An 18,143-nucleotide genomic window follows, 5' to 3' on the forward strand; every position below is an offset into this window, starting at 1 on the left:
GCTCTTCAAAAAGTTCATAAGAATAAGTATTATGAAAAAAGCATGCATGCATTTCAATTTTTTGCACCAAAGTAAAATATTATCTAATCCCATTTTATAGGAACATTTTGAAATCTATGGTCGTGCAGGAGATTTATGGGGACTAAACTAAAAATCTCCTAGGGCCTGGTGCAATGGTCTAGTGGCTAAATCTTCTCCTTGCACATGTCAGGATCCCATATGAGCACCAGTTCGTGTCCCGGCTGCTCCACTTCCCATCCAGCTGCCTGCTTGTGTCCTGGGAAAGTGGTAGAGAACAGCCCAAAGCCTTGAGACCCTGCACCCACATGTGAGACCAGGAAGAGGCTCCTGGCCATGGATCAGCTCAGATCCGGCCATTATTGCCACTTGGGGGGTGAACCAGCGGATGTAAATTTGCCTTTTCAGTAAATAAACAAAATAAATAAATAATAGGATTTTAAAAAGAAAAGAAAATCTCTAAAAGAAGGAACAGTAAGCACACAGATGTCAGCAATGACATACTTGAAAACAGCAATCAGCAGGTTGACCAGCAGGATGTTGGCTACCAGTAAGTAGCAGGCCATGAGGGCTGGCGTGAGCCAGGCTCCGGGGATGCAGGGAGGCAGCCTCTTGCCATCCTCATCATAGAGGTTTTCACCACAAGGAGCTGAAAGAAAAGGGGGTTCCTTTAGGTTTGCATTTTGAAAAGAGAAAATATTGGTGACAAGTGTTTATGAAAGTGTTTCAATTTTTTAGTTATTTTGTAAGCAAAATTTTTCCATGTGAAAAATACCTCTGCAAAGAAGGTAAGAAATTCACATCTGTGGTAAGAGAGTCATTCTGTCTGTAAACATTCCACTCTATTGTGCTTTTTGTATGTAACAGCCTCTATGATTTAAACGGACAAACTCTGTATTTCTCCCGATGTTTCACCTGTTTAGAAAAGTATCTTATTTTCTAATAATTTCACAGAGTTTGTCTTGTTTTCTTTCATTTGTATATTAAATGCAAAAAAAAAATATTGAAGGTTGCGAGATCAGGATCTCCTATCCTCTCACTAATTGGTAATTATTCTGGGGACTTTGAAACTCTTGTTCTTTCTGACCGTTTGAAATGCCACCTTTGTCGCAGGAACCTGTTTCCCAAAGTGGGGAAACCTAGGATGATCATCCCAACATTGCATTTATAATATTCTTACTTTTAGGTTATAGTTTAAAAAAACTATGAATTCCAGCAAACAGGAAAAATCCTGGGAAGTTGTGTAGGACTGTCTGTAGTCAACAAAGGAAGTGATTAATTAATAAACACATTTCAGGGACTAAAAGATTTAAGTCCTTGTAAACTTACGATTAATTTCCATGGCGTAGACTTTACAGTGATTGGACATCCGGAGATTTTATTGAATTATTTTTGTTATTTGTAACAGAGGAGGAGGAAAGAAAAGAAGACAACTGAGAGAAAAGCGAGACAAATGATTGAACATAACAAGAACTTTTGTTGTCAAGAATTGCTAATATTTCCAGCTTGGAAATTTCAGGTTCATACATGGAAACAGTGATTTCTTCAGGAAAATTATAGGAATTAACTTTAGGAACTATCTTTCATATTTATTTGACCATGTGTCTTAAACAAAGCAAACATTTGCTAATTTAAAATATTGTGAAAACTTAATGATGTTACTGGCAGATGATCATTTCAATTTATAGGTTAACCAATCAGGAATTCTTTGTATTCTAACACAAACACCTCATAATCACAAATAGATATAAAATGATTGTGTAGCAGATCAAGAATTGAAAACCTGAATATCATGATGTTATTGAAAATAGTGGCTCCTCTGTGACATAGCAGGTCAAGCTACTGCCTGTAACCCTGGGCATCCCTTATGGGTACCAGTTCGAGTCTTGGCTGCTCCCACTTCTGATCCAGCTTGAGCCGCTGTACCCATGTGAGATATCTGGAAGAAGTTCCTGGCTCCTGGCCTTGGTCTGACTCAGGCCTCACTGTTGGAACCATTTCAGGAGTGAATTAGCAGATGAAAAATCTCTCTTTGCCTCTCTGTCTCTCCCTCTCCCCCGACAACTGTGTTTTCATATGTAAGGAGAGGGCAGCAAACGTGCTGTTCTGCTTAATGCTTCATCACACAGTACAGCAGTACATTAAACTGTTGGAAGCAGGACTGAAGTATTTATTTTTTGGTGAAGAGGAAATGGATAACTGTTGGAAAATTGGCTTTGATGGCTTTTTAAAGAAAGAATGATATGCAGTGTCAGTTGCACTGCTGTGCTATTTTGATCTACTGGGATAACCACTATCTGCTTTATCTTGAGGTGGAAAGATACTGGGGTTGAAGGAAAGCTAAGGTATTGGCACAGAAACTACAGTCATGCGATTACGATGTCAACAAAATCAGTCACGAGGGAAGTGAAACTCAAGATTCTGTTGAATGACCTAGAGTAAAATAAATGGTGTTTTCAAATCTGCATTCTGCAGTTTCATGCCTAAAATAATCTGACGCCGGGGCAAGTTTGACACAGAGACTTAAATTGCCACTTAGAGCACCTGTATTGCAGGGTTCAAGTCCTGGTTCTACATCCTGTTCATCTTCCTACTAATGAAAAGCCTGGGAGGTAGCAGGTGATGACCCAGTGTTTAGGACCCTGCCACCCACATGGGAGGCCTGGAAGGAGGTCTAGGCTCTTGTTTCTGGCTAGTCCAGCCCTGGCTGTTAGAATCTTTTGAAGACTGAACCAGCAGCTAGAAGCAAGATTTCTTCTTTCTGTCTCTCTGCCTTTCAAGTAAAACATGAGGATAGATAAATGTAAAAAAAAAAAAAAAAGTTAAAAAAATATGGTACAGAATAAAACTACTTTATTTCCCAATTAATGTGTGCTGTTCCATTAATTTGGAACTGATCATCTGCCGAGGAAGCAGGGAAGAGAGTCTTACTATGAATTCTATTCTTACGGTCTATCTGGTCTGCAAACACCTCTCCGTAGATCATCCAGTAGGGCATGTAGAAGATGTTTCGGGCCAACTTCCAAGAAGGCTTCTCCTCTGGGTGCAAGATGGCCTGCCGGGCCACTCCAAAACTCATCAGCACCACCAGCATGATGACCACAAAATATAGCATGTCGATCATCTGAGTAGAGTAAACATAGGTCCCTCATTGTCTTGACTCATGGGCCCAGCTCACCTTGGTTTTCATACTCCTATTGGTTTCTCCCAAGTGTTTAATCAGGCTAAAGGAAGCCTCCTTTTGTTTCTTGCCTACCCACCCGCAAGCTACTGATTTTTCCTACTCTATACATTGCATTTGTCTTATTCCACATGTCTCTCCTCGTCCACTCTGAAATTTCATTGCATCTCTTCTGTTGTTTCTCATACATAGAAGTACCTTCACTAATTACAGCTGCCAATGGACAAAAGGAAGAATTATCCAAAAAGGATGAGTATTTGTAAGGGAAGCTAAGGAGTCAAAGGAGGAGATATCTATGGAGGTGAAAAGACAATAAATTGAGGATGTACGCCATTATTCATCTATTTGTTATAGAACTGCTGAACATTCATGGTGAACAACCCACTGGTTACTGATGAGGACTAAACAGGTACGATTCCTAATTTTGACCATCCATGAAGACGAGGGTCCTTACTGGAATCAACTAAGCCTTAAATCCTTAGCTCACCATCACTCACCCTATGAAGAATTACTTTGAAACTGAGAGTCTTCCTTTCTCCTGGGAGAAGTTAACAGAGACTGTTTTAGGCAATGTATGGATGACCTGCTGGTTCATTTTCAATGTCATGTTCTGTGACCTGTCCTGAAGTAAACATCAGTGTGGATTTGCTATTACTGCTCCTTTATTGCTTACTCCACATGAACCAACGATTTTTCTGGCTTCCACTCCAGGTTAGGTTACCCATCATCCAGTAAATATTTCGGATGTTACCTTGTGAAACATTAGGTCCAGATCCCTGTGTCTAAAGAATTCTAACTACCAGGATGTAGTACAAATATTTTGAGCTGCTTCTATTACTGCTAAATTGCTATTTTGTCAACACTTAGTCCTCTCCTATGCCCTGAGAAGGTTATCTGAAGCAAATCTTACAAAAGAGGAAGATGTTTTATCTTACTGTCAAAATATACTTATTAGCAATAATTAAGAAGGAATAAAAATGGAAATATTTCATCATCATATGGTTTAAATATGGTACAGAAAAAGAAAGATGGTATGGTTTGAGTGTTTGTGTATTGAGGAGTGTGTGTGTACATATAGATAGTGAGCCCTCTACCCTCAGTTTTTGGTTGAATTTTGTCAGATAGTGAATGTGTGTGTCTGGCTGTTAAGATGCTCACATCAGTTTACCCAGGTTCTAGTTCCAGCTCTACCACCAGTGCCAGCTTCCCACCAGTGTAGACCCGGGGAGGAGCAGGTGATGGCTCAAGTGACTGGATTCCTGCCAACCATATTTGGGAGACCCAGACTGATTTTCTGGCTCCTGGCTCCAACCTGGCCCAGCCTCAGCTGTTGTGGACATTTGGAGGCTGGTAAACCTGCAAATCGTAGCTCTCTTTGTCTCTCTCTTTTCCTGCTTCTCAAATAAAAAAGAGGGGAGAGGGAGGAAAGAAGGAACTGCAAAGGAAACACCAAATGAAATGTGAGGAAGCCTCCCCAAGGCCTGGTCTCACGTTTAACTGTAGCCGGTGTTATCTTTGGTTGCTGCCGAGCTGTCGTTACTAACCATCTTTCCAATCATCATCACGTAGGGTCCCAGATACTTGTTGACTCCAAAAATGTCCAGCACACGGATGTACCAGAGGATGATGTCCACACAGTAGATCACTCGGCCATAGCCCATGTATGGCTGGCTCTGCAGGCGGAGGATTGCTCCGATCATGAACATGGAAATGGCCACGAGGTCTGTGATGTTCCAGTACTCCTGAAGCCAAACTTTGATTTTCTGGCTGAGCTTGCCTGGTTCCGACATGAGAATCTGAAAACAAACCCAAAGAACAATAAACAAGAGAGTGCAGTCTTGGAAAGCCGTGTCTTCATAGAGTCCTGGGCAGCAGATAAAGCCGGTGGAACATTCCAGGACATCTGGTCCCTTTCCTGTTCAAGACCTCTGGATGCTAATGACAGGCAGCGAAAACTCTAGAAAGGGAAATGCCTCCGAATCCCCTGTGATCTTAGATTCAGGCTTTCGCACTCTCAGGAAATGCTTTCAATTCTCTTCCTCTGGCCATAATGAAAAGAGCTGCCATTTGATTTCTAATGATCTGGACAGGTCTGCAAGGCCACGTATGGGGCTTCTACAGGAAGCACACTCTAGAGCAGGGGTCATCCTTACACAGTGCCACAGAGGTGCAATCCATCCCAAGGAGATGGTGACATGGAGCAAAAATGCTGAGTTGTTGCAACCCCTCTGCCACTTAGATGGGAGAAGTCAGGGGAAAATGGGACCAGGTGTTCCCCACATGCAAGATTATCCTCTCAAAATCAATGCTGATTAAAAGGAGACTTCCACTGAGAGGAGTGCAAACTATTTAGCAAGCAGCACGCATGGGTGTGCACTGAGTGGGCTCAATAGGCACCACTGTGGCACTACACAGTCTGGGGGACAGCTGTTATCTGGCTGGACAGGGGTGAGATAGGGCAGTGCTTGTCTGTCTGCCAACTCTGAAGGGATTCACAAGCTTTAGAAGCTGTGCACATCAGCCCATATGGGATCCCAGTGGCGTGTACAAGGCAAGGATTTAGCCACTAGACTATTGTGCTAGACCCACTGTGCACTTCAGTTTAAGTTTGTCTTTCTGCTTCTACAGATATAAGCTTGCTTTCTTTTTATAAGCATGTATGGGGAATTAAAACTGGGCATGGTTATCAGAAAAAAAGGGATCTGGCCCATATTTCATATGTTTCCTGCAGCTTGCCTTCTTGGAGCTTTAAAGCCTTTGCATTGTAAGTCTTATGTAAGAAGGTATCCTTCTTTTTTCCTTTTATGCTTCTTTTACCTGCTTTTCATTGAAAATCTGGTTCCTTCTGTTGATGGTTCTGGGCCCCACCCAGATCCCTTGGAGACTTCCACCAAGTGGGTGTCCCCACCCTACTTGATGTAGGTGCTGTGAGGCCCATATCTGTCCCCTTGGCAACTAGAGCTGCCTCTTTCCAAAACCTCTGATCAAGGTGGGGCAAACTCTGTGACATCCAATCCACCTTGAACCCCCTGCAGAATTAAGCCAGGAAGAGAAAGCACAGCCTCACTGCCCAGCCCCTTCCTCTCACCTGTCCTCAGTCCCAACCTCTCTCCCTCTCACAGAGAGACCTGGTTTCATGAGTCTCTCACACAAAGATCCAAGTGTGCACTGTACAAGTTTTAAGTTACACGAATCTCTGTTTTAGCTTCAAGATTCAGAAAAACAGAGCCAAAATGTGCACACAATATGCATTCAGTCCTGTTTTGATTACTAAATGCTATTTATTTTGTCCTCTGTTATGGTTTACAAGCCCAAGTTCAATTGGAAAGAAAAGGCATATACATCTGAAACAAATTAATAGACTCAACTTGGGATTGTGACACCTCGAAGAGTGAGACCCAGAGCACATATTTGCATGAAATATTTTGGCAATAAGAAAGCCCTGTCTGAGACTGAGGCCAGCGGTGAGTGGGACCAGGACGAGACCACCGGAGTCACCTCTCGTATTTTCTCTAGTGCCAGGCTGACGATGTAGGAGATGACGATCCACTCCTGGAGGGAGGGCCAGCCGTCCATGCGCACCAAGATGACATAATTAAATAGCAGTAGGTAGCCCAAGTAGGAAATCTGAAAGAACGGAAAGTGGGTGGCATGTTTTGGGTTGCGGGACTGGGGGATCATGTTGGAGTCAAGTTTTGAAACTATTTTCAGGTTGATAACATCCCTTAAATTAGATTTTTACTTCAACCAGACTGACTCATCAGAGGCAGCCCACACTGAACATCGTCAGTGCAGACGGAGAAGTTGGAGGCAGGTGGCAAGGCGTTTGACACTACAGCAGGACTCGGGCATGGAATTTTATTTTCCACAGGAAGACATATTTATCGATTCCATCGTCCTCCTAGGGAAATTACGAAGTTGCAAGAGTTATGACACATAGGAGGACTTTGTCATCGTTTTCTGGTGTGTCTTCTGCATTCCTGGAAGTTGGAAAATGTTGCTTACTCCTCCTTGTCTCACTGACTTCCATCTAGAATCTTTCACCACTGACAATGTGTGGATGAGTTGTCTGGCCAGGCTTACGAAGCTGACCCCCATGGCAGCCACAAGAGGGTCTCAATCTTTGTGGTGAGGAAAAAGGGAGAGATGGAAGTGGGGTGGAGAGCGGAGGGAGGCTGCCTAAAGCTGATTGTCCCAGGTTGACTCAGCTTGGTTCCGAGGCAATGTCTTTCCCTGGCACAGGCTTCCTCTTAAGTTTGGGAGGAGGAGTCCCAGCAATTGTGTATTTGTGACTTTACAAGTCGTTTTTATAGTGTCCTCTCTCCCAGTGGTATAAGCTTCACCAGGATACAAGATAATCACTTATTGCCAAGGTTTGCCCAAACTCATGTTGAAGTTTCATCACTAAGATAACAAAATTGAGGCATTACAGGGACCTAATGAGAAGTGTTAATCCTACAGGAGGAGCTCTCAGGAATAGATTAATGCTGTCTCTGGGAAGTGAGTTTGTATTAGTTCTCTCAGGGATGGATTCATTAGTTCTGATGACTGTGGGATGTCCTTTCTCTCTTCTGTACATCCACTCTTGGAGGTCCAGAACAATGAACCAAAATCAACATCTTTTCTTCATAAGTGATCCAGTCTCAGCTATTCTAGGAATCGAAGACAGACTCAGATCACTGCCTTCTGGCTGGAGGGTTAACACCAGGGTTCTCTTAACATCTGGGCTGTGTCAGAACCTCTGGGAAACTGGCACCTATTTGTACCCTCTTTAAGTCCAGTGGGTCTAGGATGGGTGCTGGACTGTGTCTGTTGGTCTCGTAGCCTACCTTCTTCTGTGCCCTGTGTACTGAGTGGCTGAGTGCTCCTGCAGGCTGCCACATCCCAGGCCTCTGCCAGCACTGACTTTGACTGCATTGTCAGCTGTGGCTGCCAAGAGCTTGGGTGTCCAAGCCTGTTACTGACCCTGAAGTTGTCCACTTAAACCCAAGCTTATTTCTGCCCCCTGCTCACCATCACTGATTGCCTGCTTCGTGTCCTTGGACTTGGCACCATGTCCTATCTCTTGCCACTGCTTGGTCAACATTGGAATTGCAGCAGTGGGGTCTGCCTGATGTCACCTGGGGCTTGGTGTTCAGTTTGATAAGCAGTGTTGGTCTTCCAGACTGACACGGCTATCTCTGAAGAGAAATTTTCCTCTAGAATCATTCTAGTTTACCTACTTTTTTCTCCTGCTCTTGTTACCAAAGAGTCACACCTTGGGGTGCCCCGGGGCACCTGGGGAGGCCAAAGGGTGGTGTGTAGCCAAATGATCAGTCTGATGGACACTTAAGAGGGAGGGCCTTGATTTACCCTTATCCTAGGAGTTTATGATCTGGGTTCAGTCGTACCCTTTTAGTAGCCCCACCAGTTTAGTGAACAATGGCATCCATGAGCTTGCTCTTTAAACATTAATCATCAGTGCATTTAAAAATAAAACTGCATTTCTCTAAGGGTGTATCGCTAAAGGTATAAATAAAAATCTTAAGCAGAAAGAATTCAACCATTTTGCTTTATGAAATTGTACATTTGGGGCTAGCCAGGATGCCCATATTTGTACATCTATGTCAGGGTATTCAATCCAATTGTAAAAGTTCTTAATCCCAGTTTTGTTTTCATAATTCAATTTAATTCAGTGAATTTTCAGACACTTTCTCTACCCTTGAAATCTCTCTTGATTTCAACATATCTAAGTGTCCAAAACATGCTACATGGCACATGCTAAGGAGGAGGCTTACTGTGTAAAACCAGAACTTGACAATGGGAGCATTGTAGAATTCACAGATCTTGGTTCCAATGGGAATGCTTTTTTGTTTTTTGTGCTCATTCTCCTCATCCCCCTTTCTGGAACCAGCATCTGCATTTGCATCCTGGAAAACAGCACAGCACATGGCAAGTGGGTTGTTAAATGAAAAGTGCAGCATACCCCAGCACTCAGGCACCTTAATAAAGAAATAACTATGAAAATATGGTTGTCTCTTGGTAGCCTCAGGTTACACACTGAACCAACCAGGGACTGGAAAAACCTAAATAAAAATGATCACACCTGCACGGAACATGTCTAGACCTTTCTCTCTTGGCATCATTCACCAGACAATACAATGTATGTGGCCTTTACCTTGAACTAGGGATTACAAGCCCTCTGCAAGTGCTTTAAGGCAAACAGGAGGATGTGTTTAGGTTATATGCAAAATGCCATGTGCCATTCTATGTAAGGAGTTGAGCATCTGCAGAGTCCTGGAGCCCATTCCCCACAGATACCAATATCCAAATGACTGCAGTTAAAGAGGCTTCTAAATTCTTGACCCGAGAAAACCTCAACAATTTTGAAAATGAGACCAAACCAATGCTCTCGAGATCAAAGGTGCCACTGACCATATTCTCCTCCTCTTTCTCTTTGCCATCTTCATTTTCCTTGGATGTTTGATAGGAGAAATCATCATAAGTGCGAAATTCCAGAAACAAGATTGTTGGGGGTAGAAGGATCCCCATGATAACCTGTGAACAGTGAGAAACAAATCCACGGGTAAGCCACAGCATTGCATTGTTGGCAGTTTTTAGAAGCTCTGTGGCCTTTCTTTTACCATGCTAAAGTAGTGGTGTTTTTAGGAGGTAAGTGATTGCACTAGTACTCCACTACAAAGGATAGGATGTATTAAAGCACACAGTACACCATTTTTCTGTATGTACAACATTGGTGGGCGAAGAATGTTCCCTAGCAGTAACACTGGATGTAGCCTCTGCTTTTGCCAGTTGCATATCCTAGGGCTAAAAAATAAGTAAAAATCTCTCTTTGCAATACTGGGAAATTATTAGACTATGCAAATTAATACTGCGGCTTTCAACTGCCTCCTACAGGGTGCCACCCCAGAGAAGTCCATTTAAGTCCATCCAGGTTTAACAAAGTTGGAATGCTGGCTCTGTTGAATTGGGCAACAATTCTTGACACCTGGCCCAGAGTGTACTGTCAGCATTTTAATATGCAGTTAACATTAGGCAGTAACTAATAACCTCTGTGGTTTCCTGCTCCAGTGTTTGATGACTTTCTGTATTTGCTGCGTGGGTAGAATGGCCGATAGTGAGAAACTCAAGAATATCCACTGAACTTCTTAGGATCATGGTGAGTGGTGCTGACTTAGACAAGTGAAATCCCTGTGTTAATTTCAGAGTGTACAGATCTTTAAATTAAAACATCATAGCAGAAATAAGTCAATAAAATGTGATGGTGAAGTTTAGAGATCAGAAGTGCGTTCCAGACAGTGTGACTGTGAATATCAAGGGACCGCAATAAAGAGAACTTTGGTGGAAAGAGAACTTCGGCTTTAGCCCCTTTGGCTTCTTTTCTTTTTTCTGAAACGTGTGAGTCCCCCTTTATTCCTTGTTAAGTAACTGTTACAAACTGCTTTTGTTTCCCTAACCCATATGCGAGACGCTTTGTGGCTTCTCAGTCTGTTTGTAGGAGTCATTTCTTCTTTGGATGCCTCCCACCTACTTGGCACCCATTTAATATGACTGCCCATCAGCCCGCTGCATGGCTTTGGCATGGGGTTGTGAAAAATGCAGGGCTTGTTTCTGGCATACCACATCTCCCTTTCCTCTTGTAATTTTTTATCCCTCCCCAACCCACCACCACATACGCCTGAGTTTTTTCCTCTAGAATACCTGCTGAAGTAATTTTTCTGCACGTAGAAAATATGTAGTTGTAAATTTTGTTTGAAATAGATATTCATCCCTTGTGCTTTTAAATAGCAGGACTAGGCTCTAAAAAATGTATGTTCCAAGTGTTTGCCCCGCAGAACCGTGAAGGCCTTGCCCTACTGCTACCTTCTAGGGCTCAGTGCCATTGATGAGAAGTCCAAAGCCAGCCTGATGTTCCTCCCTTTGTGAATGACTTGCTTTATTTTCTTTAAAGCCTTTGGGATATTTTTGCCCTGAGTATTCCAAAAGCTATTAGTTATTAACGTTCAAGGTTAAGTTATGTTTCAGCACAATATATTATAAAAAAAGTGGGCAGACACAAATAGATACTTTTAAGAAGTGGAGTGCCTTCTATTTTCCAGACCATGACACACAATTTTATATACTCATACATATTCATGGACATGTATGTATACACAGACATATACAAGGTCACTTCGAAAAATTCAGGGAAAATGGAAATGAAAGATGAGTTTATTCTGGTGCAAAAAAAGAAAAGAAAAGAAAAGAAAAAAATAAATGAAACCCATGGCAAGTTTATTCCTAATATGAGTTTTCCATGAACTTTATTAAGTACCCTCATATTATCTGCTTTACCATCATAGTGATGCTGTAAAATAGATGCAGTATTGCCATTAAGTAGCTGGAGTATCTACAGATTCTATCTCTTCTCGACGTAACCAAGTTAATAGTGGTAAATGGCAGAGCTAAGATTGGAGAGCAGTACATTTTTCTCTTTGACATATCTTCTCAAACTCTTTCACAGCTTCATATTCTCTTATAAATTCCATATAATGAAAACATTGCCATTTGAAATAATGTCATGTAATTTCAGAGTTGTAAGGGAATCCACAGAGAGTTCAGGGGTGGGTGTTTGGCTCGGTGATTAAGACCACCACTTAAGATGGCCTGCATCCCGCAATAGAACACATAGCTTGGATTCCTAAATCTGACCCCTGCTATTCTAGCTTCCTGCCATCTCAGACTCTGGGAGGGAGCAGGTGATGCCTGAAGTAATCAGGCCCCTACGACCCACTTGGAAGATCTAGATTGGGTTCCTGGCTCCTGGGTATTATCCCGGTCCAGTTCTTGTCATTGTGGGCATTTGGGGTGTAAACCAGCGGATGGGAGCTCTCTCTCCTTGAATGTACTCCTGGCTGCCTCTCAAATAAACAAGAAGTGAACAGAATTCACAGTCCTGTTTTAAAGGCAGCAGGTAGCCAGTTCAGGGTGCAGGATTATGGGGAGTTCCATGTGTAGGCAATGGCTATGCAAATAGTTTGTAAAAGCCAGTCATGTTGGCTGGTTGGGGCTCTGGTATTCAACCATCAATGAACAGGTTCTGTTCCTATATGGGCCAGCTCAGATCCTGGAAAAATTATTTAATCATAAAACTTCAGGATTATGCAAATTGTTATAATATCTCTTTCATGTGCCCAGAGAGTTACAGTAGCCCCCATCACCATTGACTGACACATTCCAAGACAGGCATGTATACCTGGCTGAATCATGGGTTAGCTATATTACATTTTCCCTGTGTGACCTGCAGCATTGTGACATGATACTAACATTGACCTGCCCTCCCGTGTTCATGTCCCATCCCCTTTCCATCACTACTCCTGCACTTCGGGGTCAGTATTCAGTAATATGAGGGTTACTTGAACACATGCATTACAGTGGCACAACAGTCAATCCAATAACTCAGAGGGCTACTGAGTGACTACCAGGTGGGTGGTGTATACAGTATGGATACATGGTACTAAGAGATGAGTCATGTCCTGGACCGGATGAATTGGGCCAGTGTGAAATGTCATCCTGTTGGTCTGAGTAACAGGCGATTTAAAACTTAGGGATTCTTTATTTCCAGAAAGATCTTCCATTTAATATTTTTAAACTGTTGATGACAAATGACTAAATGGCAGGAAGCAAAGTCATGAGTAAGAATGGACTAACCAAGAGTAAGTGAAATAACCAACCGGAAGTCTTGGCTCAGTCTAGCAAAGAGTGAGAGTTCAACTGGCTTCCGTTGTTACTGCCCTCCTTACCAGGCTCGCAGCCACATCACATGTACCTTCAGGCCAGGGTTTTTCCTCATTCGCAGCCTTCCCATCCACATGTCAGTCAGCAGCATCTGGCTGCAGGTGTGTGCGATGAAGTCCCGGTGTTTGGCTGCAACGGCCAGTTTGAGGCAGGTGGAATTACTCCAGTTCTTCAGCTCATAGGTCAGAAGTTTCATGGCAATCTGCTCATCATGCTTATATGACTGGTCTAACAACTCCACTGCAAGCTGGCCGAAGTCTCTGGAGAAAGAGATAAAGTTGGATGTAGAGCCGAATGGCCAGCAGTCCTTTTTGACAGGCAAGTCTACCGGGGCAGATTAAGCCACTGGACACAGAACCCCCACACAAGAAGCAAGTAAAAGAGCCCAGCACTATGGCATGGCATAGTAAACTTCCATCTGATATGGATAGCAGTTTGAGTCACAGCTGTACCACTTCTGATCCAGCTCCCTGCTGATGCCTTGGAAAAATAGTAGTGGATGGCCCAAATGCTTGTGCTTCTTCACCTACATGGAAGACCTGCATGGAACTCCTGGCTCCTGGCTTAAGCTCTGCACAGCTCTGGCTATTGTGGCCCTTTGGAGAATGAACCAACAGCTGGAAGATCTCTCTATCTCTCTCTCTCTTCCCCCATCTTTCTATCTTACCTTTCTCTGTTGTGATTCTACCTTTCAAATAAATAAATCTTTTTTTTTTTTTTAATCAAGCGAAAGTTCCCAAAAGGAGAGCAGCAGGGCAAGCAACTATGTGCTTGGTGGGAGGGGTGCTGGTCGTCCTTGTTGCGGAGAGGAATTTAGAGTCTGCCCCATGGGCCTCAGGGACACAGAGATGAGAAGATAAAGTCCCATCTCTCAAATTGCCCAAAGATTTGTCCATCTCCCTGAGACAGACACAGAGCACAGCAAAGGGTTCAAGAGAGCACCTGTGGCATGGAGGTCGGAATAGTGGTTGCCTTTGGGACAGGGAGAAGGTGGGCACCAGGAGGATCTGTGGATGCCACTTAGCGTCTGTTTCTTGTTCTGGGAGCCAGTTGTGTCCATGTGTTTTGTTTGTGAAGCAATCAAGCGACATATGTCAGATACTATACACATTGCCCTTCAAGAATGCATTGATGATTCAGCATCCTGGTGCTGCAATACAGATAAGACAAGCTTTCATAGAGCTCAGAGCGAGCAGTGAGAGGAGCATAGGAAGGTGGCACTAGCCGATTTTTTTTTTAACAATAAGTTTATTCTGTTTTCCACGTGGCTCTGATTTCGTTATTTGATGACAGCCATGCTTGTGCCCAGGTCCAGCTGTGATCCCCCTCCTCTGGGGTCTCCTGGTCTATTGGTACATTTTAGTTGATCAGTGAGCAGAAGAGTTAGGTGTGGGGGCAGGACCTGAAGGGGGATGTTGTCTACAGTCCTTTTGAGGCCAGATTCTAGGCTGTACAGTGACATGTCACTTGGTGAATATTCCTGCAGGCAAGGGTTAAGCTGTGGCATCCACAGGAGCGTACCCCCATTTCTAGATGCCTTGGATGCTTAGTGTTCAGGAAGTCAGCTAGTATTGGTAGAAATCACTGGGTCCAAAGCAAAAGCAGTGTGTTTCCAAAAACAAAGGAGTTAGATGTTGGCTGTTGCCTGTTGCCCATATGTGTGTCTATGAAGTTGTGCTGGGATTGCCAAAGTCCACTTTTGTACGTAAAGTACTTGGAGATCGCCACTGAGTCCCAACAAGCTCTGGTGGCAAAGTGCAGGCACAGGACAAACTGCTCTCCCCTCCTTGTGGGGACAGGAAAGCAGAGACTCAGACCTGAACAGGAACCTCCGAGGGGAGCAGTGCTGGGAGGGAGGCTGTGGCCTGTGGCTCAGTGTGGCCCCAACTTCAGGCCCGCCAGTCATAGAGAACCCTCCAGGCTTTTGCAACTTTTACCTCCAGGAGTGTGGTCAGGTTCTCACAGTAAATAATCAAAGAGAAGCTCCTTGTAGTTCCAAGAGGCTTAGGAGAAAAGGAGCCATTTAGAAAAATGTTTGTTTTGCAAAATAGTACTTAATCTCTAAAAGTTTTCTGTTTGGGATGAATCATATCTGAAGATGGGATCTTATTATTTGAAATGCATTCATTCATATTTTATGCCAAGTTACTTTGCCAGTTTCAGTAAAGCTACATCTTAATTTCAGTTTTAATTTAATTGATTTTTGACCCTGTAAACCTTTGAGATTCTTTTTATCAGTAATAATTTAGTGATAATTTAGTCAAATTATGTGCTTGTAGGGATTTCTATTCTATTGAAGGATGAAAAGTGGACCTGGCATGGTAGCCTGGTGGCTAAAGTCCTCGCCTTGCATGCGCCAGGATCCCATATGGGCACCTGTTTGTGTCTCAGCTATCCCACTTCCCATCCAGCTCCCTGCTTGTGGCCTGGAAAAGCAGTCGAGGACGGCCCAAAGCCTTGGGACCCTGCATCCATGTGAGAGACCTGGAAGAAGCTCCTGGCTTCAGATCAGTACAGCTCTGGCCATTGTGGCCGTTTGGGGAGTGAAACCAGCAGATGGAAGATCTTCTCTGTCTCTGCTCCTGTCTGTGTATCTGACTTTCCAATAAAAATAAATAAATCTTTTTTTAAAAGGAAAAAAAAATGTTTGTTTTGGGGCCCGGGACAGTAGACTAGTGGCTAAAGTTCTTGCCTTATGTGCACTGGCTTCCCATAAGCACACCAGATCATGTCCCGGCTGCTCCACTTTCCTTCCAGCTCCCTGAATGTGGCCTGGGAAAGCAGTTGAGGACGGCCCAAAGCCTTGGGACCCTGCAAACGCGTGGGAGACCAGGAAGTAGCTCCTGGCTCCTGGCTTCAGGTCAGCTCTGCTCCAGCCATTGTGGCTAATTGGGGAGTGAACCCGCAGATGGAAGATCTTTCTCTCTGTCTCTCCTTCTCTCTATAAAATCTGACTTTCCAATAAAAATAAATATTTTTAAAATATTTATCTTTATGTATTTTCATCTATTTGAAAAGAAAAGACAGAGAGAGAAGAGGCTTCCATCCACTGGTTCACATTGCAGATACCCACAACAGCCATGGATGGACCAGACCAAAGCCAGGAACCCATAACTCCATCCAGGTCTCTCATGTGGGTAGCAGGGTTCCAAGGCATTTGAGCCATTATTGTCTGCCTCCAAGGTGCATTAGCAGGAAGCAGGACTACAAGTGGAGCAGCCAGGACTCGAATCAGCAATCTGACATGCAATGCAAGTATCCCAAGTGGGGGCTTAACTTGCTGAGCCACAGCAACCACTCCAGGAACTGTTTTGGAATAGGACAGGGCACTCCATGCTTCTCAGCTACGACTACCCTCTTGGGATGCTGGCTAACCAGACTCATACTTTCTGGAGGAGAGGGAAACATGAACTCCAGTCCTTTCTGGCTAGCCCATCCCACCTGAGAAAGGACCGAGAAGGCTGCTGGACATTCTCTGTCCAGGGCATGGGCTTACTAACGGTGTCCTCCTTATTAGCCTGTATTTCCTTGCAGAAACTTCTTCCGTTGTTTTTGCAATGGAATAATTTGTGTGAGATGGCAGGAAACGAAGCCACAGACGGCCCAACTACATCCCGGAGGCACAGAGGGAACAGAGTGAGGTGACAGACAAAGTGACTTGCAAGCAAGCGTTAGCCTAAGTGTCCTTAAGTGAGCAGCACCTTGGTGGTCTTCCCTTGGAGGGACCGGTCCCAGGACTGGGGTCCCTGTGGACACTTACTTGGAGTTGTTGTCCAGGTCCTGGGAGATGTCATCAACCAGCTCGCTCTCAGAGGACTCGTGGGCCATGGCCTTGTAGAGCTTGCAGGCCACCAAGGCCTTGGCCATGCTCTCCTCGCCTCGCTGCCAGAGGAAGACGGCCATCCTCTGACGTTTCATCAGCACAGCCCACACCATGAGCTCGTGGAAAGGGTATTGGAAGCGGCTCACGGCGGGGTCGTCCACATCGATGTCAATCTCCTCCTCCTTCTTCTTCTTTTTCTTTTTCTTCCCTTTCGCGGGAGGTTCGTCATCCTGCAGGCACACAAGCATGTCATTGTCTGTCAGTCTGTCACCAGTGTGCAGCAGAAGAATGTTCTAGCACAATCAGCCTGGCAGAAGTCTGAGAAGACTTTTCTGCCACAGGGAAGTTGCGGTAAAACAAGGGGACTGGAAAGGGATGTTTGCTGCTGCCTGAATAGTGTCAGCCCTTGACTGGCGGTTCTGTTCAGAAGCTTTTAACTGAGATGTTGCAGAGCAAACAAGCAAAAAAATGACCTTCCCCCACCCCCAAACTAAATGCAGTAGCCTCGTGGGAAACCTGGTGAGATATCACCAACAAGGAGCAGGAACAATGTAGAGGGGATGGAGGGAGAGGCCACAGCTGGGAGAACTGGCAAAGGAATTCTGGGGTCAAAGTTTATACTCAGTGGACACCTTAAAACAGACACAGGCAGCCCTCTACATCTACAGGTGCCACACGCATGGCCTCGACCGACTGCAGGTTGAAAATATCTGGGGAAAAACAGGGCATTTGTAGTGAACACATGCATATGTTTTCCTTGTTGGTAAGCAAACCCTTGCATAGCGTTTACTTTGTGTTAGGTACAAGTTATCTAGACCTGATTTGAGGGATGGGAGAGGACAGAGTAGCTTGCAGACGACTACTCCACCGTTTCATAAAGGAGCTGGAGCATCCCCATGTTCTGGTGCCTGAGGTGGGTCATAGAACCAGTTCCCCAAGCGGATGAGTGGAGGAGCTGCTCTTTCTTACACTGCTTTCCTGTCCGCTACCTGCTTTTACCCTACATTGTCTGACTGGAATGGGCTGTGGATTCCTTCTGCTCACTCACTTGGAGAAGTTGGGGCTCGAAACGCGAGGTCTGTGTTTACATTCACTTAGCTGGAATGAGGTGCAGCATGGGGGGGTGGGGGAGTCGAGGGGACCCCAGCTCCCAGTTCTTGTCATGAGTTTTTCATGACTGATCTGACCTTATCTCATCATGTGTAGTGATGACACCTTTATTGCAACTGTCTTAGCTCATTTCAAATTTAAATGCTTGGGTTTCAATTCTCTGACTTTGTCACAGTAGAAGTATAGTCATAATACTTTAGGGAAGGCTGGTCGATATAATTTGGTGAATATAGT

General features: G+C 44.2%; 1 protein-coding gene across 1 annotated transcript in view; it reads right to left on the reverse strand.

Annotated features, from left to right (window-relative positions):
* The window catches only part of TRPM1 (transient receptor potential cation channel subfamily M member 1), a 107,478-nt gene that overhangs the window by 15,363 nt on the left and 73,972 nt on the right, over positions 1-18,143 (reverse strand). The window contains exons 16-24 of the mRNA XM_040968669.1: positions 16,737-17,029; positions 13,008-13,236; positions 9,614-9,736; positions 8,977-9,108; positions 6,698-6,826; positions 4,744-4,995; positions 2,968-3,142; positions 1,348-1,368; positions 523-667 (exon numbers count right to left, since the gene is read on the reverse strand). Coding sequence (XP_040824603.1) covers positions 523-667; positions 1,348-1,368; positions 2,968-3,142; positions 4,744-4,995; positions 6,698-6,826; positions 8,977-9,108; positions 9,614-9,736; positions 13,008-13,236; positions 16,737-17,029 — 1,499 coding nt within the window. The remainder of the gene's footprint in view (positions 1-522; positions 668-1,347; positions 1,369-2,967; positions 3,143-4,743; positions 4,996-6,697; positions 6,827-8,976; positions 9,109-9,613; positions 9,737-13,007; positions 13,237-16,736; positions 17,030-18,143) is intronic.

Source organism: Ochotona curzoniae, unplaced genomic scaffold, assembly GCF_017591425.1.
Source record: "Ochotona curzoniae isolate NIBS_2020 unplaced genomic scaffold, NIBS_Ocur_1.0 scaffold_4701, whole genome shotgun sequence".
In the NCBI taxonomy this organism is placed as follows: Eukaryota; Metazoa; Chordata; class Mammalia; order Lagomorpha; family Ochotonidae; genus Ochotona; species Ochotona curzoniae.